At 40.8% G+C, this 22,738-nt stretch overlaps 1 protein-coding gene across 2 annotated transcripts in view; it reads right to left on the bottom strand.

The window, feature by feature from the left end:
* The window catches only part of hip1 (huntingtin interacting protein 1), a 51,962-nt gene that overhangs the window by 22,183 nt on the left and 7,041 nt on the right, over window positions 1-22,738 (bottom strand). The window contains exons 1-4 of one of the 2 annotated variants that reach the window (XM_015009612.2): window positions 17,313-18,216; window positions 2,491-2,554; window positions 1,326-1,468; window positions 1,183-1,239 (exon numbers count right to left, since the gene is read on the bottom strand). In XM_015009612.2, the coding sequence (XP_014865098.2) occupies window positions 1,183-1,239; window positions 1,326-1,468; window positions 2,491-2,554; window positions 17,313-17,330 (282 nt within the window). In that variant the 5' untranslated portion in view covers window positions 17,331-18,216. Of the gene's footprint in view, window positions 1-1,182; window positions 1,240-1,325; window positions 1,469-2,490; window positions 2,555-17,312; window positions 18,217-22,738 lie in introns of those variants that run through there. The other variant, XM_015009608.2, reaches the window with a different exon arrangement.

Raw genomic sequence — 22,738 nt, 5'->3', positions numbered from 1 at the left:
ACCCGTAGAGGTTTTCACAGAACAGCTTAATGATGAATTACATCAAATGGACTGCAGTTAATAATTATATGACTAAGAAACGGCTGTTTGCACTGGATAGGTAGGTCAGAACTGGATTGATAGTTTTGAAGAAATTATTGTAATGTCATTCCCTTTCAGCTGATAATTATGCAGCAATGTGTGTTAGTCCATCATATAAAAGCCTGAAAGAATACATTGAAGGCTATAACTTAAAACATCTGGAGAAAGGCTTGAATGAATGTGTGTGTGTGTGTGTGTGTGTGTGTGTGTGTTAGTTTGACTTCATTGAATGAAACAAATCTATATACACATAAAATACATTTAAAACAAAAGCAAACATGTTCAAAGGAGTGGAAGCATTACATCAATAATCTGTAGCACCATCCAATAAATTACTATTTATGTTATTTCATCCTGTTGAAATAATTTCAATCTATGTTTCTTAGTTTGTCGGATGGGAAAACCCATCTAGTTTAAAATCAAATGTTTTAAACCGCAGGAACAAAAACCTACTGAGGCAAACTAACCTTTTATTAATAGAAATATGTAAATTTGGCCATTGTTTTTGTACTGAAAGAAAGAAAAGTTTCAGTTCCCACTTTGAGCAGCTGGAATCTAAATATATAATTTTAGATGGTGTCTGAAGCATTTTTAGGTAAATTCATTTTTTGCCGTTTTCTTTCTTTTACAAAATGTACAGATAACAGCCAAGTCTAGATGAAATGAAGTGAGCCTCAGCATTTTAGCTGTTCTGCTTAAGAGAACAGAAAAAATACATTATTTCATGGTTAAAGGGATTGAAAACTGTTTACCAAAATAATATGCAACTAAAATTTTACAAAGAAAACTGTGCTGTAGCTTATTACCACAACATTAATTATTTTCAGTGTTATTACCTATGCTCCAGGTAACTGCAGATTAAATTCTTAACAGAATGACAAGTTAAAAGCTGAATTAAAGACTCGATAAAGGGAGATTTCAGCTACTTGAGTGAACGATTAGTCTCCTGTACTTCATGGATGTAACCACCTGTGTTTTAAAGATCAAACAGAAATTCAGCAGACGATTAAATCCCGAAGGGCTTGAGGCCAAGTTCCCCCAACGTGTGACGGCTTGCCGTAGATCTTTGCATGACATAATCACCTCGGCGTAGTTGCTTACCCACATCCTGCTCATATCCGCCAGATCTGCCTTGTTCCTCATGGAGTCCTTTATCACCTGCAGGTGGAAGCACAAACAGATTTCCAACACATGCAGAAACCACGGACGTTCTTCCCCGACGTTCGCGTGTCCTCTGCTCTTACGTTGGGGTGTCCGTCCCGCAGCAGCTTGTGGAAGACGTGGCAGAACTTCCAGCAGAGCACGGCGTTGCTGGAGAGAGGCAGCCGGTTGACGGCCGCCCAGAAAGTGTGGGCGCCCTTCTCGTGGTGGGTCCCCAAGATGCACGGTGGGAGCAGCAGTCAAGGACCACTCATATTTCACATTACATTTGATTTTGATATTTTCTCACTTCTCTTGCTCCGAAGGGAGTTGAAGATTATAAGTGGACTTTTTGTTTGTTTTGTTCACAACAGTGGGATTCTGATCAGATAAATGAGGTGTATAAACCTTGTTGACAGGTCAAACATTAAAACAGTTTGGCTATTCTGGGCCAGGCGTACCTTCTTTTCAGAGATGAAAAGAAGGTACACCTAGCAAAGCAATGCTGTGTTTAAGTGCTTGAATTTGCAATAATTAACTTTATGTGCTTCTTTTTTGTTTTTTTTCCCCCAGATAGTCTTGATTCACTTTAGTTTTAAAGAGCTTTTCTCCTAGACAGATTCAATAATTGACCAATAGCCATCGAGAAGACATTCTTAGCTTAGAGCTGCTTTCTTGGACACCGAGTGACAGGATATTTTTGCTGCAATTAACTTTGATTACAGTTGCAGAGTGTGCCAATTATTTTACCCCATTAATTGATTAATCATTAGAAAAAGTCAATAGAATAATCAATCATTCATTCATCGTGGCCCTAAAAGTAACTGGAATTTAATTTTCTGCGTTTCTGACTGCAGGATTTGATTCTACTGAATAACCCAGATTGATCTGAGCTGAATTTGCAAAAGGTTTCTCTATAACTGGTTCATCTCATAAACTGCCTTGAGATGGAAATTGGAGCTGAATAAACTGAATTAAATCACAAGAATCTTAAAAAAAACACAAAAAAAAACAACCCATATACAACTGTTTGTATAGTCTGTATTAGACTATTTTAACATGCCCCAAGAGAGATCAGAATAAAAAAAAGAAAAGAAAAAAGTGCAGCATGCTGTTTTTTATATCAGCTGCGCAACAAAACCACATGAACTAGAAGGGGTTACACAGTTTGTCGTTTTGCACTAATGTAACCCTCTGCACACATGTAGAAATAAACGCAGCTCTTCTCTTCAGACATATCCTTCACACACCAACACAATGTGAGGATATTCCTGGCATGCTTCTCTTTGACGGCGACCTCCTGTGTGTTGATAGCCTTGTTGATGCTGACAGCCTGCAAAAGGAGGAAGAGAAAAGGAAATCAGCCGACAGATTTTTACTCCAGTATTTCAGTGAAAAGTTGACATCTTTCCACTACTAAAAGAGTGCTTTCAAAAAAAAAAAAAGTCTTTAGTAATGCTTTGGGAATAGGAAGGCAGCAGAGATTTTCCAGAAGAGGCTGATTGACCCATTTTCTGCAGTTAGTATTCAAGGCAGCAGCTCTGAAGCCTGAGCCTCTCGCTGATTTGGAGTAGCTTCACAGACGAAAGAAAACCGCGCCGTCAGATTTCTCCTAATTTACCTAGCCACGCAGAAACGGCCTCTAGATTAAATCGTGGAGACGTAACGCGACTTCTAATCTACAAGTTTGTGAATTACATGATTTGACAGAAGAAAACAAACGGATTAGAGTTGCTGGCGGCCACATTTCCTCGGGGCCACTCTTGAGGAAACACAGCTGACTTGTGAGCAGATAGACTTAATGGGATGGCACCGACAATGAACCGCGTGTGGATGAGCAGGGGAATATCTCAGTGTGTCATCACTCTCCACTGTGGAATCTACAAGAAAACACTAGCCAGGTCTCAAGCTGAAGTCTCGGATTCAAATTAAGACCTTATTCGCCTCTTCTGGCAGAGGAAACTTCAGGTTTCTACTCAACTCTGGCAAACAAACGGTTACGACTGATGCTAATCTGTAGTCTGTGTCAGACATTGAGACAGACGAACACAGATTCATTAAGAGCGATGTAATCAATCTGCCGCAGACTGAAATTGACCAATCATTTCTCTATTGGCTCCATTTATCCAAAGGTCAAATATTAAAATAATGTAGGGTTGTTACACCACCTCCCACCCAATTCATCCAATAGTTACAAATGTTTTGCGACAACATGGCACTTTTTTCAGTCCTAAAAATATCAGAAAGAGGCAAAGGACATAATTCAATAGATAAAGGGATGATCTTGTAATTCTCTAGTTTGCTTTTGAATGTGACCTTTATCAAAAAACTTGCAGAACGTGTTAAGATTATCTTATGCATGTTATAAAACAAGCAAAATCAGAATCAAAAAAGATGCATGATGAAATTAATAGGAAATGCTTTATTTGACAGGATGTGCATAAGACTGACATGACTCCGTCATAAACATGACATAACATGAAGGAGTCTTTATGAACGTCTGAGTTGTCATGAAGTATCATTTGGTAAGTAATGGCACTTTTAATGCAAAGCTGCTCTAAAAGTTGCCTTGAAAGTCCATTAAAAATGCCAACTTTGCATTAAAATGTCATTTACAAAATCATGCAAAGTTGGCCCTTCTAACGAACTTTCTTATGCAACTTTAAGAGCAACTTTGCATTAAAAGTGTCATTATTTACCAAATGATACTTCATGACAGTGAGATTCATAAAGACTCCTTTATGTTCATGAAAGACGTTATCAGTATCATGTCAGTCTTATGCACACCCCATCAAATAAAGTGTTAATCTCAAAACCAGAAATGTTTGACAAGTTATAATATGCCTGTACTGCATCAGAGTTTGGACTGTTGCTGAAGGCTTTCAGATAAACTGTATTTCAAGAGCATCTGGTTGACATTTTACTTTATAATTGAGAGAGGAAAAAAAAAAACCCAGACCACTCAACCGGTCTTTCAGTCAGAGTCGAGTCATATCACCAAACAGATTGAAACTCTAGTGTCCGCTGAACAAAGCCAAACATATATCCTGTCCTGTCACTGTCACCGGAAGGGTGCTGCGATCAGTTCGGGTCAGCAGAATGTTAGATCTTGTTTCATAACCTCGCTTCCCACAGAGTCTGCTCCTCCTCTTCCAGTATATGAGCTGGAAGTCACTGGAGGGAGAGAAGGGGAGGAACGGGAAGGGCAGAGATGAAGCAAAGAGGGAACACTGTGGAAGCGCTGGCTGCTCAGAGTCTCAAATCAGTCAAACAAAACCCAGGAAAATATCAGAGGGAAAAAGAAAGTTTCTACCTACATCACAAAAGGCTACTGTCCTGACAAACCATCTACAGGCTACATCTTTCACACACACACCCCATGACGGATTAACACACATTCAGGCAAATCTAATTGAAGTGAAATTCAGATTAAGTAGCAGGCGTGATTCATTGGTGAAGATGCAGCACGAGGATAGGAGGAACCAGGCTGCTGCTCACCCCTACCCGGCTCTGAACTTCAGACCATCCGCACCGATTGGGCTTCAGTCCATACATTGACCAGAAAAACTGCTTGGTGTTCAGACTCTAAAGTGCAGCAGTGTCATCACTGTCCTGTTCGGGGCGTGCAGAAGAAGTGAAGCAGTAAAGAAACCTCCACAGTGTTTCCTCTGATCCAAACCACAGAGGCCAGTCACACCGAGTTAAATTAGGCCATCTGCTTTATCAAAACAAGCACTTATTGTTTGGTTGCACAAAATCTTTCAATGAAGCCATCCCAGAGACAAGCAGCTTGTCTTGCGTACATCTCCGTCCGTCTCTACAGTCCATATTGTTTGTACCGTGCGTCTGTGTTTAGGGCTGTTGTAAACGAATATTTTAGTAATCGAGTAATCTATCGATTATTCTTACGATTAATCGAGTAATCGGATAAAAAAAAAAGTAAAATGAAATATTGGTAAATCTGGCATAATACCGGTGTTACTATCAGATATCAATGTCAGTCCAATTTTTCATATTTGAGCATCCCTAACAGTTGCTTTTTTGTAGTTTAGAAAACTAACCTGTAACAATAATAGCTCACTTTCTAAGTTAACCAGAAGAAAAGTTATAGAAAAATCTGAAATTATATTGAATTTAATAACAAAGAGGCAGGCTCACAAATGTGCTTATAAAAAATGTCTACAATCCAGCTTTTAGTTTATGTATTCATCTTCAGTGAGTTTAATAGATTAGTTAAACTCACCTTGCCACCTAACCTGTCACGCTTTGGGTTTGAAAATACGGGAAATGCCGCCTGGAGTGGGAGGAGAGGGCGAATGAACGGAAGTAAGATGGGGTGGAGGGGAGGAAATAGACCAGCGGACTGACGAACCGTTAGACCGGGGGACGAACACGGGGGGAAGCAATACGGGATATTTACGACACCTTCACTGGTCACACTCAGAAACTCATCTACCAGCCATGTACGATGCGCTCCGCCACCCGTTTCTTCAGACCGGGATATGAAATTTATTGTGCGGTTCGTCGGTAAAGCTACATTTACACGGGAAGCATCAGCTACTCAGCCGCCCGCCCTGTTCAGGCTATCCGCTCACCTCAGCGCTCTTCCCGCCGTTCGCTTTCAACCAGCAGCCCCGGAGGAGAAATGCTGCCGTACTCCAGGCATCCCCCAGTCATTTTAAGGATGCTTATTGGTTCCCCAAAAACGATAAAAAGTCGGGCATTATCATCAATCAATAAAATCCCCACGGGCCAATCTTGAAGATTGGACTTTATGCCGCTGAGACTTAGCTTTTGTCAACAACTCAGAGGCGGAAGTGAGAGCTCCGCGCAACGCAAATGAAGTCCCGTCCGGAACACGGTGCGCTAACTAATAAAACATAAATTAACGAAGCTTCGAGGCAGGTAAATTTTCCTCGAGGAATTTTAGTAATCGAGGTACTCGAATCATTCGAGGAATCGTTTCAGCCCTATCTGTGTTGTCCTGAGATAGAATGCTGATGTTTTTTTATTTTTTAAAAGAACTACCTTCCTGCTACAAGGCTGCACTTCAGCGCAAACACTGTCGTTTTGCAGCAACCAAGGTTTGTAACTCATTTTGTCCAATGAACGCTGAAGATGGGCTGCGATGCAGCCTGGTTACACGGAGGCTGCCTTCGTTCTTGCTACACGAACTCATGAAGACAAAAGAAATAAGACAATGCTGACGACATTATTTAAGATTTAATTTAGAATGTCGCAGATTGAGGGCGTTTCAATCATCTTAAGAAAATCAACAGAGCACAACAAGCATTGCTGGTTCACACTGGCCTCAAGATGCGTCATTGAGTCCAAACCATTTTCACATTTCCTTTGCAGTCTCAACAAGGGAAGTGAGTTTTGTGTAATTTCCTCTTAAGAGGGACCGTATTTCACTTGTACAATAGCCACTGTAACATATGGGTACAATAATACTGAGCCTGAACTCTTTGCATTCAAACGGCTCACAATCGAACATAAACGTCTGCGCTTACAATTTTTTGACGCTGCCTCAATAGATTTACATTTCCCCCCTTTGTTCTTTCCTTTACCCACACACCAAACAAATCAAAGGACGATTGAGCAAACACTAGTGCAAATCGTTCCCACACCAGGATGAGCCAATCAGCCCACAGTGAGACTTTGTGCTACGTTCGGGTTGAATGGGAGCAGCAGCTGCCCGAGACTCCTGGCGTTGGCCAAGCCGACCGCCCGGCATCAATGGCCTCTAAGCTACCAGAGGTGCAGCAACTCAGACCAGCCCACTTGATTCAGTGACACAAAATAAAACCAGAGGCGAGATTTGTAGGACCTGCGAGTAGGTAATACCTCAATTTACATCATCACATCCTCAGGAATGAGGTCTTTGAACTTTATGCTCTCTTATTTATGTCTGCAATCATAACCCGTTCTCAATCGATTCTTCACCAGCCGAGCACAGAAAGCCTGGTTGCCTCAGTATCTAGAAACATCTTTTAGTTCTGCAACAAAGTGTTATTGATACAGTGCTGAAAGCATGTTAAGTTTGCCCAAGCCTTCTGTTGGATAAGAAAAAAAAGGGCCTGCATTGATATGCTGATGGCAGCCTGACCGTGTCCACCAAAGGGCCCGCGCTCGGAGAAAAGAGGAAGCGTCTCCTGCCTGCAAAATGAAACAGCCTTCACTTGTTGACTCGCGTCCCCATCCGCTGCTTTGCTGTTGGGGATGATGCCTCTTGTGTATTCACAAAAGCATTCCTTTGTGCAACTCTGATTTTTCCAAAATAGTCCAACACAGTCCAGGAAAAGAAAAAAAAAGTGTTTCCATAGTTTGACATTTCTTAAATGACTGTTTTATTATCAAACAAAGACGGCCTAAGAAAATACAAAATATAGTTTTGACCTCAAAACTATATTTTGAGGTCAAAATATAGTTTTGACCTCAAGTCATTCAGGACCTGAATGACTTGAGGTAAGATGGAGAATGTCCAGCTGTCAGATTGCGACAGGATGTTTAGGTACAAAATGAAACATACCACCAAGAGTACCTATAAATGACAAAAAAAAAAAAAAAAACCTCAGTTGGGTTTTAGTCCACTCCAAAACCTTGCTTTTGGTTTTTTTAAGTCATTGAGAGGTGCACTTAGTTATGCAACAGGACAGTGACAAGTCCTCACAGAACATCTCAAATAAGCCATTCATGCTCTACATGTCCCTAAAGTAAAACAATTCAAAGTTATGTAGGAAGTTGCAATCGTTTGATGGCAGTTGGTGTCACCAAGGGTGGCCCAGTTATTATAGGGGACAATTATTTTTTCAGAGTTGGCTTGGACAGCTTTTCTTCCCCCAACTGAAATCTTCACATGGAAAATGTACACAGGTCTGATATTAACCATAGTTTGATGATCTGAAGTGTTACAAAAAAAAAAAAAAAAAAAAAAAAAAGGAAATATATAAAGGGAAAAATACTTTTTTTCACCATAAGAAGTACACCATGCTTTGCTCTAGTTCATTTCTGGACACAGCTGAGTCACAATCTATTGTTAATGAGATACTTCATAGATAAAATTGAAAAAAGGAAGCACAAAACAGACACATTTTCGCTGAAAGTCATAAGCAGGTGTGGGAGGCCTCCAGAGAAACCCTGACAATGTACTGTTGAAGGGAAGTGACATCTTAAATACAGAACTCTGATTATCAGAAAGAAGGTGGAGCAAAAAGCTCAGTAAAGAGTTCAGCACTAATAATAGACACTGCAGCTATTCAACAGTTCCTATTAAGTACATTGTGTATTATTCAGAGCAGAATTGCCATTTCCATTTTAAGGTACAGGGACTGAGCTTATATATTGTTTTTCTATTTGTAATGACCACTCATAATGCTTTATCCTAGAGTAACAATCACCCACTGAACTAAAGACACACAGGCTCATATGAACAGATAATTGGGATGATTTGCCAATGAAAACAAAGACATACAGCAGTGGAGGAAGATGAAACTATATCACCACATGATGTCCATGTTCTATTAAGCCCCGTACAAAAATCCCTCATTAAGCCGATGCGTCCTAATTTCCCCTTTTACATACTTTGTATGTACCTAACCCTACCAATTTTAATATAGTTTGATTATGGATCTTTATAAACAAATTATATTTCTTTGGTTATGCCATTACAAAGCACAACTAATTTGATATTCACTATGTTTAGACGAGTTTTAAGCATCTATATTTGTTTGCGTTTCTGACTTCCTGTAAATCGTTCTTCTATCGACACTACATTCATGTAAAAGCAGCATCTCTGCTATTCTGGCAAATAGCCATTTGTAGTAATTAATACAAAAACAAAGCACCTTCCTAATATACCCTGAGCAGCAGGGTGGCAACACAAGCACTTGAGATCTTTAATTTTCAAGCTATATTGTGGCTTAATTTTTTTGTATAAAACAAAAGTAAATGCCACAAGTTGCATTATTATAAAGGCAATATTCGGCATCTTATTTTAGCAACAGTCAGCGTAATTATTGCATCTCCCGTAAATACACAGCAACAAAACAGGTTATAAATGTATGCTTTAAACTTTAGTGAAAATACTAAGTGTTTTTTTTTCTGAAGGTCGTCAGACCAGCAGAAGCATAGTTGTGTCACTCTGCAACAGATGCTACCGTACAACACGGGCTCTTGCTTGACGACAGCATCACACATAACACACAAGGATGAACTAAATGATATTTTCCTGGCCATAAAATTGTGATTTGAAGGGTTTTTTGTCTAGTGCATCTGCAACATGCTTCATCTGATTGAAGTGCTCTTCTGAGAAATCTGAATTTGTAGGGTCAGACGGTCCTCTGTACTCCCTCCATCACACACAGAACTGAGACTAAATGAATATGTGAAGCATTTTATGGATTTAACCCCATGTGATCCTTGCAGGCACTTCAATACTATGATCAAGGACTTCTGCTAGGATGCAATATTCACAATATTTCAAGTGCCATGCAGTATATTTGACCAGATAAAGGGACCTTCTTTCCTCTTGAAACCAAAGCAAGATGTGTTTTTTTTAAAGCTTACAGGGATTGGTTCAGAGGGGGGGAAAAAAAAGAGGAACAAGAGGGTTAATCGTGATCGCCATCATCAAAATATTCAACAGTAATGCGGAAATCCTACGTTGCCATCTTGCAGACGTGCTCCATTCTTACTGATGATTTTGTAAAATGACCAAACCCAGGTGGGAGCTTCTGTAAAGTCCAGTTTCTCCTTCAGGTGCTGCACTGCCAAGGGGAAAGCTCTCGGCGCGAGCTGACCAGCTGCTGGACTGTGCAGGGTGACAAGTGACTAGTAAAGGGAGGCTAGGAGGAAGGAAAACAGGAAACATGAGGCGATGTGTGAATGCAGCAGCACTGTAATGCTGAGGCATGGTCACTGTGGCGAAGTCCCAGAGGGGTGGAGGTGCTGAAGGTGGGGGTGGAAGGAGGGTACAAGCACTCAGTCAGGCTTCCTGTCTTAGCACACCCTGCACTGCCCATTTCCTGCCTGCTGAAAATCGCCCCTGCCCCTCACTAGCCCCTCCAACCCCCATTCTGCTGAAGCGTTTGCTCAGTCAAGCCTGACAGGCGGCAGCTGAGACCGAACCCCGTCACATTTCACGTCGATCTCTTCCACTCGTGACCTGCCAAACGTAGCTTTAAAACGGAGCCACCTTTGTAAAAGTGATGGGTTTCATCATCATTACCTCGACCGTCTGTGGTTTAAGATTTTTTTTTTTTTTTTTTTTTTAAAGAAAGGGGAAAGTACACAAGTTTCTTTCAAACCAGCTGTGTGTAGAAACAGGTTTGGGAGGGGCAGTACTGCAACGGTATCTGTACAGTAGAAGAAAACACTTTCCGACATAAGACGGACTTTTAAAACTAACTTTTCAAGGGGCAATATTATGCATTTTCCAGCCACATACTGCCACTTTATAGCGCTATCAAGTACCTCCGTTACCTTAAGTAGTTAGAAAAAAAGGTGTATATGAATAGATAAGAAATTTGACGGCTTGAAATTGGGCCTCTGTCTCTTTAAGCACTAGCTTCTTAAATATCCCCCTTTTAAAACCCATTTAAAACCTTTAATCTGGTGGCCAGCCTGTTCCTAGTCAACATAGAGCCTTAACTGTAGTGAAATAATTAACATAAAAAAAATATTTGTGAACTTTGACTGTACACCACACTCAGTGCACGGTTCAAAATCGGGGTGGCCGACTCCAGTCTTCAAGAGCCCCGTACCCTGCATGTTTTAGGCGTTTACCAGCTGCTCCTCGCTGCGTCATCAGATTCTGCAGAGGCTTCAAAAGGAACCATTCATTTGATCCAGGAGTGTTGAATCAGGGGTACGTCCAACACATGCAAGACACCGGCTCCTGAGAGCTGAACTTGGCAGTTCCCGAGCCAAAAATTCCTTCCCGAAACCTGCGACTGATCTTATGCCGTTTACTGCTGCTGTTTATTTTATTGCTCTAAGAAGGAGGGCATGGCCTGCTTCAAAAGTCTGAGAACCGCTGGCCTAAAAAGAGATTCCACTGCCCACAAATGCGCATTCATTTCAGCGAAAACATACCAGCGATGCCGACACGGTTGATCACACTCGCAGCCAAAAATAATCTCCACAAAGTAAAACCCAGCACACAAACATTGACTTCTCGTCAAAACAGGATACGGCACACTGTAGCCGGCCAGAAGTCAGACACAGCAACATAAATGAATAAAAGCGTCTTGGGTCCGAATATGGTTTTAACCCAGGTGGTACAGGCATCTTGGTTATCAATGACAGCGGTTCAAGGTGTAGGGAAACCACATGATTGCGACGCCATCATTTACAATCACAACGACGATACATCAGCTGGGATTAACTATGCCTAGTTAACATCGCGAGATTATTATGCAGATTTTTGTCCCGATTTCTCCCTTCCAACAACCAGGATCGCTCTTAAAAAGATATTCCTGCTGTTGTGCGTGTGGTTTGTTAAGAGTGATCTCGCGTTACTTTTTCCTCTGTCAAATACGGCTTACAAACTATTGCCATTACTTCTTCCCAGTCGGCCATGTTTGTTTACTCTGAACTCATGTTTGGCCTCGTGAGGTTTTGCGAAATTTTACAGTCCGACATCTGAACGTTGGTGCGTGAAATCGGCTTGTTTGGATGTGGTGTGTTGCTCCTGCCGTGTGGTTCGACATCTCACAATGTACAGCTAAACATGTTATAAACTAAGGTTTTTTTTTTTTTTTTTTTTTATTGTGTGTGGTCTCGGATTTGGAAAATTGACAGAAGTTTTTAAATTTTGCCTGGTGAGCTAATCAAGGCACTCAAAATATTCTTCCTACATAGTCATTTTCCCAGTGTACTCACACGTTCACACAGACAGACCAAGTTTGCCATGATTTCAGGATGTGAAATAAACCATCCGTCACTCTAAGGATATTCAGCTGCAAACGCTTCGGAGTCCGTCAACATGAGCTGCTTGCTTCTCAGTGAAGCATCCTCCGCTCCATTAATAATAGCGTTCTGCGGTCTAGATGAGCCCAGTGGGATGATGACGTCTCCTAAGAGCCCATTAGGAAAAGCTTGGAAGCTCAAGGCTGTTTGGTGCACCAGGCTGCTGTTGCTGGGGGCAGAGGGCCGCAGCTGGTCAAAGGCACACACCCATATGCTAAAAGTCGGGCTCTCATCCCCCCCCCTCCCCCTCCCAGTGGCAGTTCACATGCCGTTTCTAACAGGACAGCTCTCTGCAGGACAGTGTGAAGGAGACTGAAGTTGTGTAGCTACAGAGTTCCACTTCCTGCAGGACCAGGAAGACATGAAGAAATGTCCTAAAGGAGACATCTGTGAAGATCTCCTCAGCAGACAAGTTTCTGACCGCCAAGAAAACAAATCACAGGGTTTTCTGTGTGTTTGAGTCCACGTTCTCCTGCAGAGTCAGATGAAACTTGTGGATTGGGCTGGCAGCCATTAAAGAAAACAATTTCCTGTTATAAGGGCAAATAAATCTGCTTATCAGACTGCCAGCTCAGTTTGTCATATATGCTAAAGAATGTGTCTTATTAAGGACTTCTCCTGGTACTTGGAAAACATCATTCCCTTATATGGATCCACAGCTAAAACAATTTCTGATTTAAACCAGTGAATGTTTCTTTTCTGGATCCAGAAAACTAGCCAGCTCATGAGTATTACACCATCTTTGATTTCAGAGAACAATTGGCTCTTTGCATGCGACATCACGTTCTTCAGAAAGTAACCCGCGCCGCAATGACAGATGTCAAAACAAAGTATGTGCATGTTAAGTTCTGTAAAGCTCGTCATAAAAAAGACCAATATCGCTTTTACTTAATTTCACTGTAAAAATGGATTTAGGATGCAGAGAGATAAACCAGCTTGATTTGAACATGTGGAACCATGGCTGTATGCTCTGTTCAATACTTCTGTCCTTCACTTCCGACGACATCCATCATGGCGCCTCAACGTGATTAGGTGACATAGTTGCAGAGTCACCATTTAAGAATATATTTGAAAAATCAAATCAAACCCATCACAGATTCAGTCCTGGAATGAGCAAATATTGTAATTTTCAATATTCTTGGGGGGGAAACGCATGCCTAAAAGATTATGACTTATTTTAAAGATCAATTCCGTTTTTAACCCCAATAACGGTAATATACGACTGAGATTGCTGCTTTTTCTGTTCAATTCCATGAGAGCATTAGTGGACATGCATATACATTTGAGAATATGACTGAGTACAGTTACTGTTTCCCAGTATAGTAGCATGGATATAGTACAGCTGCACTACCGACTTCCGCTGTATGATCATGATTTATTTTTAGAGCAGTATTGCTGCTTGTGGGGTTCTGACTCTGCCAGGTGTGTCAGCAAATAGGCTGGGAAATATTTCAATTGTTTGTAACTTGATGTTTAATCATGAACACAACTCCCAGAGGGCACAATGTCAATTTGGACCACCAGTCCAACGTACAGTCTTCAAAGGACAACTCAGTACTTCCTTTCTTGCATCAAAGTAAGAGACTAACATAGATACAACAAGGTCTTCTCATTTTAACATTTCCTCCGTGTCTTATTGACTGAAAACGTTATTCATCATAACCATTTCCTGTGTGTGTTTCCACTGCGGGGTTCAAAACAAGGTCATGCATGTAAATCATACCCACAGGAGCAGGTAACTCCACCCACTGCACCAGTGTTGATAAAACATCTTGTTTGGTATTTCGGTGTGTATCGAAACAATAAAACCTCTCAGTTTCAATGTTAAATTATTAGAAATGATTCAGTCAGAGTGGTTAGTCTTTATAACTAGTATTAAAGGGAATATATTATGCAAAATTAATTTTTTGTCCATTTTTATACTTCCATTTGGCTCTCAACTGCTTCTAACAAAAACATGTAGACATTTTTTGGCAATAAGTTCATGTTTTTTGGCGTCTGGAAAATGAGCCGTTTCAAAGACCAATGACAGGAACTGCGCCCTTAGCTAGTAGCCCGTCACCTAGCAACCCAAGCTGAGCTTCAGCAAATTTGGTTAGGTGGTTTTACTGCTGCATTGTGTACAATGACTACTGGAATGGAAAGACAAGTGCTTTGTAGCTGATCTACCATCCAGAAACCACTCGCTACAGTCTTGTGCAGCAAGCTCCACTTCTGCTTTTCAAAGACACATGGATGTATAATTCTGCATCTGTTTGCAGACATTTTTACGTGCAAGTATAAATGTTGAGTTGAGGGATGGGGCGAGTAGCAGCTCAGTTGGATTTAAAATGTAAAGAGGCCCTAAAACAGTTCATTCAGAAGTGAGCAGACTAAAGTCTCACCATCCAAGAATAATTTTGTGCAAAAATGTAAGCAACATGTTTTGTACAGACCACAGACCTATCCTAACCTGTTCAAGGAAGCATAATAGGTCACCTTGGTCTTTGGTGACATAATTATCAATGTTAGAAAGTATTTAGACAATCTAGATTCAAGTTTTCAATCTAGATTCAAAGCTCTTGGTAAGGATCACAAGTGTTCGACATTTTAAAACAGAATTAAAACCTCCAGGCTGAATGAAGGATCTTCAAAATATCAGAAAAGTTAATGAGACGTTACCTACCTCTAAAAAACCGCCGATGCTCTGCACCTTGCAGGTTCCAATGAAGCTTTCCTGAGCATTGACATGATTTGCATCAATCCATCAGTACCCAACACTTCTTTTCAATACAACTTGATGAACATATTTAAAAGCCCTTCCTGGATTTTTCGCCCCCTGCACTGATTTAACAACCTACATGCATTAAGGGAATGTAAGTTTTCCAGGAATTTGAAATTTGGCTGAACTTTGCTTTCATACCACTGCGTCTCACTACATGCCAAAAACAGCCAAAACACAGGGGCAGAAAAAAAATGCAGTAAACCTCACAGGACAGCCTTGGCAGCACTGATAGACTCGCAATGCTGAACTGCTTTTCTCTGATAGAGAGAAGTTTATCTGAAGCCAACAGGCCGACTGTATCTGAATGAAGATTGACTCAGCGAGACGCTGCATCTTTACACCTACGTCATGTCTGGGCTCCATGCCCCAGCCGCTTCATGTGGGCAGCTTAGTTTCATCTCGCAGCCAAGAAAAATCAGTTTTTCCTCCTCGAGTACAACTTCATTTATGTATGCCGTTTCTTTTAAAACCTTTTCTGTGCGACTCCCGGTTAGGGATTACAGAACTACAGGTGGGTGGCTTTGCTCCTACCCTATCCTCCTCGCATCCACACAAGGGCTAAAAGTGAACCCATCCATCCATGTTGGGCAGTGAAAGGCCCGTCTTGTTGCCTAGGGCTTACATACACCTGCTCCAACTGTGCACTCCGGGAGCTTGGCCAGTCAGAGACACTTCAGCACCTGCATCCATGCCAATTCAACATGCCACTTTCCAGCCACTTTCATACCCCTGTACTCTGAAACCCCATAATGAAGTCCCCTGGAAACAATTCCCTTTGAAGTTGCCTAATTAGACTCCACCTGTTTGTGATTTAATCTCTGTAGGAATCCAGTTTTTCTGTGAAGAAATAGAATCATGAAGGTCGAGGATGAGAGCAGATATGTCATGGTTAACGTAGAGATGTTAAAAGCAGGGTTAGGTTATAACATGAGCTCCTGAAATAAGACGGTTTAATCCGCTGTCTGAAAATGGAAAGATGTATGGCGTAACAGTAAACCTACGGTCCTACCTAAACTAAACTAAGAGAACGTTGAAGAGAAGCAGCCAAGAGGTCCTTGGCAACTCAGTGGAAGCTGCAAAGATACACAGCACAGGCCTACTAATGACAGGACTGCATGTGTAACGGAGAGAATGACCAGAGAAAAAGTGATTGCTGAAACCAGACCATTAAGGGACTAGTTTTCAATTTCCAGCAGGCGGAAGCAGGTGCTCAGGTCTGATTAGGTCAAAATTGAGTTTTTGGGGCCTACATGACAGGCCTACATATGACCCTGAACACACAGTCCCCTCACGAAACAAACAGCTGTGGCAGCAATATTCTATGGGAATGCTTTTCATCAGAGTACGAGTTGGTCAGAGATGGGACGGTACATGGAGGTAAAGACAGGTAATCCCACGAGAAAAACACGTCAAATAACCTAAAGCTACTGCCAGAACTGAAATGGTTTGCATCAGTGTACGAGTTAGCATGACCTAGTCAAAGTCCAGAACAACAACCTATTAAGAAATTATGGCAAGTTTTGAAATTGGTTTATTTTACAAAAGAAAAACTGGCATTAAAGTCAGTCTAGATATACAAAGATGGCAAATATGATTGCAGCTGCATTGCTGCGAAAGGTGGCTCTACAGCCTAGTGATGCAGGAGGAGCTGAATTCAAATGCATGCCACACTGTACAGATTTTTATTTGTTGAAAACAATTTGAAAACCCAGCTTAATACATCTTGCTCTGTGTATGACAAATCCCCAATAAATAAATCATAAAGGAATGTGAATACTTTTCTTAATCATCCAGAACTCTCAGCTTGGCTAAATATGGACCAAAAAAAAAAAAAAAAAAAAGATTTTTATATATACAAAGTGTTTTGAGTTACCCTTAAGGATCCAGTAGTTATCAGATCACACCTAAAACAAGCTTCTAGGCATTTTCTCCTTCCAGCACAAGAGCAATCTTAATTTCTGCTGTGTAAAGCTGCACATTTAAAGGTCCAGATGTTCATATTTAAAGCTTCTACACCCAGTAATAAGAAGCTTGTGATTCAAGTCCCCCCACCATGATTAAAGTAAACACTCCCACGTTTTCATATGGACCCTATGAGGACCAGCTCACGCGTTTCTCCTACACAACAAACACCCCAACTTCCCACGACCAGCTACAAATCAGCAGCAGACAACAAGTCCCTGCTTGCAGAGAGCCATAATAACCCTTACATGCAACCAGCCCTGATCCTACATGTGTGCAGCAGGACTCGTTTCCTGGACACCACCCCCTCAACCTCCGCTTAAAAAAAAAAAATACTTCATTTTCATCACAAGGCTGTTTCCCTTTAAATATAGTCTGTTCACTGAGAACTTACTATTTTGCTCAGATCCATGGTAGTCCGTCCAAGCGGCGAGCCAGGATCTTTAAAGCCGAAGAGGAGACCCGCTGGCTTCCCTTTTCCTCTCTTTTTAAAATCCGGAGTAATTAGCAACGGGAAAGCGACTGAGGCAAGAAATGCATTTGGGAGGAGAAGAGGGAGGTGGAGCGGCCCGTTAGCTCAACATGTGTCCTGATTTGGATTTTTTTTTTTTTTTTTTTAAATGTCCCTGTATCCTGTGCTCCCTCCCACCCCTTTCTCTTCCGCGTCCTCTCTCTCCTCTCACTCCGGGCCCGACGCGCTCCCTGATCGGCGAGGACTTCCAGCATCCGACCGCCGAGACGCAGAGACTGTGCGCCGGGGAAAGCAGCGGAGGAGTGTCGCTGATGCTAGCCGCTCAGCCTCACAGTAAAACCCGGCAGCGACTCACCGGGTATTGCCCCTCATAGCGGCCAACACAGAGACGGGAGGCTGCCTTTATTTCGCAAATAGCCCGCTCCCTGGTAAGACAATAGTAGCATGGAGCCTGCGGAGTGGGATGGCTCAGTCCGAGGGTTCCCAAGATGGGGTCCGGGGACCACCGAGGGGGTCCGGCTACCAAAGGGAAGGATGGGGTGGAGTTAAGAGCTCAGGAAGTGAACCCAGAGTAATCTTACATAATCAAACCAAACTCAAGACACAAAAATAACAGGATTATCTTCCACTTAAAAAAAAAAAAAAAAAAGCTTTTCCAGAAAAACAAGAAACATACCACTTCCCTTGTCAAACTCCCCCACTCTCTGTATTCACACACCATGCATCTACTACAATAGTTTTGGTTGTTTATCTAGACAAATAAAAACAATATTTATATTCTCAGCTTCTAAATAAGAAAGACCCCTGATTCAGATTGCATTTGAATCTTAACCAAAGCCCATCCAGTTCACTAGAGGTCTTGGGCCAGGCAACAAGACGTCTGCATTCAAACATGCATCAGATTATTATTTTTCAGGCAAAACTGAAGATGCTGCTTTTTTGATGATGGAGTTTTTATTCTGCAGTGCCGTTTGTTTGCTGAGGCTGCCTGCAGCAGTGTCATCTCATGGAGCAACAACATCGACTTCAAAGTAGGGCTGGGCGATGCAACTTAAAAATAAAGTCTAAGATTTTATGATGCCAAATCCAAATTTGATTTTTTTCTCTCTTTTCCTAAAAAGAAATCAAAAAAGAGAAAATATTTCCAAAAATTCTTTTTATTTTAATCATTCCTTCCGTCAAAGCATCGACTGATAATGTGGCTATTTGCAAGACTTCATTGTCACTTCAACATTCAGCCAGTTAGATGAAGTTTCACTGCAGCAGATGTTCACATCTGACACAGACTACAGTAACAAAGCTGCTAAAGGTCACAGATCACTGAAAGCAATAATGCTACAGAGTCCAATGTGGTAATATTTTGCAGCCCTATTAACCATTTATTTCCTGAAGTCAAAGGTAAGGGCGCTCTGTTTGTGTAGACCAGTTCTGATCTCAGCAGTCACAGCTTGAATCAACATAGTACAGGCTAAACATACGGGGAAATACAATAACTTACTTTTTTTTTTAGTTTTTCTTAAAGATATTTAGAAAAAGATCATGTCAGTGTGAGCATTATTTCTGTCATCAGCAGCATATAGAAACCATACTTTGAGTTTATAAACTATATTTCTGGAATAACTTTAGTAAATAATCTTCATAGCAACCCATTTGACACTTTGATAAAATAATTTTCCCAATTAAAAAAAAGGGGAGGAGGGGGAAGGAAAAAAGAGGGTAATGCTTAATTTATCTTATGGAGGCGATTCTGGGTAAGTGATGCCCCCATCTGGTCAAACTGAGATGTTTCCATTTTGAGACCATAAATTGCAGTACTATTCTGAGTCTGAAGGTTGTGACAGATGTTATCCAACATCTGTCACAACCCCAGAATATCAAAGAGCTTTACATACACAGAGAGAATCACAGCTTATTAAAAAAAGGGAGGGGATGGGGAAGAGAACAAATTCTGCTCCAGAATATTCACTATAACCAGAGTAAAGCTTATTGTTCTAAAACAGAAACATCCTTAAGAATAGTTTATCTTTGAGTTGCATCAGCACCGTGCCATCTGATTACTTATTTTTACTTTAATTTTTCAATTTTAGATAGACCAGTTTATTCTGATATAGTAAAAATCATCAACTAAATTCTGGATCATTCATCAAGTTGCAAGATTTTTTTTTTTTTTAAATGCAGTCACTGTGGCACAGTGCTCCAACTCAGATTTCTGCACATCGGCAGAAAAAAAACTACACACTTAAATCTTTAACGGCAGCAGTGCATGCAAAACGACTTTAAGGCTTGGTTTATGAGCGACAAAAAACAAAAAATAAAAGCTCGACTGATAACTGAGCATAAAAATGTTCTACATAAAATATTGTCAATTCCCAGCTTTATCTACAGGGCAACCATATCTGCAACATACTGGAGGATTTGTGGAGAGAAAACCTCTCACCCGCCTCTTCAAGAGGCAACAATACCAAACAGTTACATTGTGGAGAGATGGATTGAGCCAAATTGTCATTAATGAAGAACAAGATCAGTCTTGTTTTTTTAAAAGATGTTGCATGCCAAATGTCTGCACATTTCCAATTTCATAGTTGAGTGGATGATGCAGTTTGTGACAATGAAAAAGTCTGTACTGTGAAACATGAACACTTTGATGAGATCCACCCCTTCTTTAGTCTGACGAATCGGGCAATGTGACTCAACCACGTCTCCAAAATTTGTGACCACCCGTTTCATGTTTTCCATTCTCACTTATAGAAGTAAACATGGCGCAACGCTGTTCTTTGCACAGTAAGAGCTGAAAATTAATCTCTTTGCTACAGCTCTATTCTCCATCTTCTATGGTTACAACCCAAGTCCGGTGTGTTTGGTAGCCATAAAATGGGAACATTATGGCCAAAAATATAAAAGAATGTTGACCAAAAAGCAGGACAGCACAGCTGATCATAAGATAATTTTATTAGTTTAGATGTAAATTTCTATTGGTTGAATTTAACACATTTCACAACACCACACATTTTTGCACAGTTTAAAAGACGTCTTGACTGAGAAACTGGCCGAGGCCCCAAAAAAAAAAAAAAAAAAAAAATAGTTTAGCGCTGGCAGTTGGAGGGGGGGGGGAACCGTCTGATCCATTTCTGATTAAGGAATTCACTTTAAGCAATACCAGGTTGTGCTGACAAAACTTTTTGCTGTCAACATTTTTGTATATTTTTAAAAAGTCACTGAAAATAGCTAAAGTAGCACAGAGGTTTAGGACACTGCTTAAAACCGTATCTTCCACAACATGCCAAGACATGGCTTTGGTTTAATCAGGCAAAACAAAAGGGAGATAGAGCAAGACCTTTAACAGATAACAGGAAGGTTGAAGATATTGCAGCCAAATTGCTCCCTTTTATCCGTTTGCCAAAGCATTCTGGACTTCGAAATCTTGGCTATGTTTGGAAATGTCAGAATCAAGGTAAAAAACTACAGCCTTCAATTACAGGAAGACAGCTGTTTAAATAATGTGAGGTAGGCTAGTCATGCTAATGATTAGAATGAAGATAATATTCCAATAGAGTAACATTTTTTAACTCTTTAATTTTATACTTTTTACAGCAACTTCTTTTGTATACAATGTGACTTTTCCTTTGTCTCTGACAGAAAGGTTTTGAAAAAAAGATTTTCAATGCTGTTCTTATGTTATAGTAAAAAAACAAGAAATCAGAATCACCTGAAGTTGGTATTGATATATTAAAACTACACCAAAACAAGTTCTACATTTTAACAGTACATTTACTTTCATTTTGCAAGTTAACCGTTTTCTACCATTGCATGTTTGCATTTGTATTGTGTGGTCTCTGTGTATATTTTTTTAATTCTGCATTTTTTAAACGCAGAACCACAATCTTACAGGAATATGGTTGTGTTTACCATTTACACCCATATATAACGAAGATTATAACAATAAAAATAAAAAAAAAACGGACAAAATTTGATTACATCTCTTCACCTGCAAAATCCAATGAAATCCAATGCAAAAGCGATTTGGGAGTTTATCATTTTGTTGCCATTTTAAAACCGATGGAGAAAACACGAGAAACGTCCTGCAATCAGGAACATAACTAAATCTAGCTTAATTGCATCAATCTAAAATGCATCATGCACATAACTTCGGGTTGGCATCTGACCTCGCTGAGTCTGGGGATAAAAGACAGAAGACACTGAGGCAGCTTAAAGCCGATCAACAAGTCGCTGGGATCAGTTTTTTAAAAACCTTGCCAATCTCTCCTGCACAATCACCAAACAGCTGACTAGCTGAGGCCAGGCCAGCCACCATGATCAATATGCTTCTCATTAGGCCGCCGGGACCGCTACACATTATGCTTCGGGCCTCTCAGCAGACCGCCTCCAAACAATGCCAACTATTTTCTGCCGAGTCTCTTCACTTCCTGGTACGGCGTGGGCCCTTCACCAACCGCTGTGCATTTCTCACATGCAGCTGTCCCACTCTGTCTCAGTCTGGCTCCTCACTCTCAAACACTCCTTAAAAGAGTTTACCCACCTGGAGCAAAGTTTAAGCCAATCTCTCACAATGTTTTCAAACATGTCTTCAACTGTTTGCATTTCTTACATTTCATTGCTCAGTTATATTATACACATCCAAGGTTTACCCAAGACAACTTGCTAAGCCCGGTGGTTGGGTGTTAGGACAGTCATCCATCCAGGGCCCGTCATGTTTTTGAGTTAAAAAAATGTTTAAAGTTGACACGAAATTTGAAAATATCACTTGATAATCATGTGTTACTGAAAGATTGGAAGATTAATACCTGAACACCAACTATAAAGTCTTAAAAAATGCTAACATTTTAAAAAGATTTAAACAATGCTTAGCCTGGTGGGGATACAAGTAAAGCCTGGTGGCCCACCAGGCTTATAACACACTGGGGGAAACACTGTACACATACACTAAGGCAACTAGAACAGATTTTTACACTAAAACTACATTATATAACCTTAACTATTTACATGTTGGTTGGAACTGGATAGAGACCGGATGAAAAGAGAGAAAGATGGATAAATTCTTGGAATTGATTGGTTGGCTGGCTGGGTATGGAATAGGCCGGTTTCTTGGAATTAGAAAGTTGGCTGGTGGGCTGGAATTGGATAAGTGAGATTCCAGAAAAAAATAATCTCCCCAGTCTCCAGCTCCACCTCCCAATGGCCCGTTCTGTGCTTCAATCTCAATTAGCACACACCTGTGTTGTACTTGAAAAGGCTGAAAAAAGAAAAATGAGAGACGGGATGATGTTTATGCTTCCTTCATGCGTCACTCGCCTTATACGCCCTTTCCTCCCTCAAGTATGGTTTTTGAC

This window comes from Poecilia mexicana, unplaced genomic scaffold (genome assembly GCF_051168715.1).
Source record: "Poecilia mexicana isolate PSO_F unplaced genomic scaffold, ASM5116871v1 scaffold_13, whole genome shotgun sequence".
In the NCBI taxonomy this organism is placed as follows: Eukaryota; Metazoa; Chordata; class Actinopteri; order Cyprinodontiformes; family Poeciliidae; genus Poecilia; species Poecilia mexicana.
Note: the sequence above shows the minus strand (reverse complement) of the source record. Positions and strands in the feature narration are given on the sequence as shown.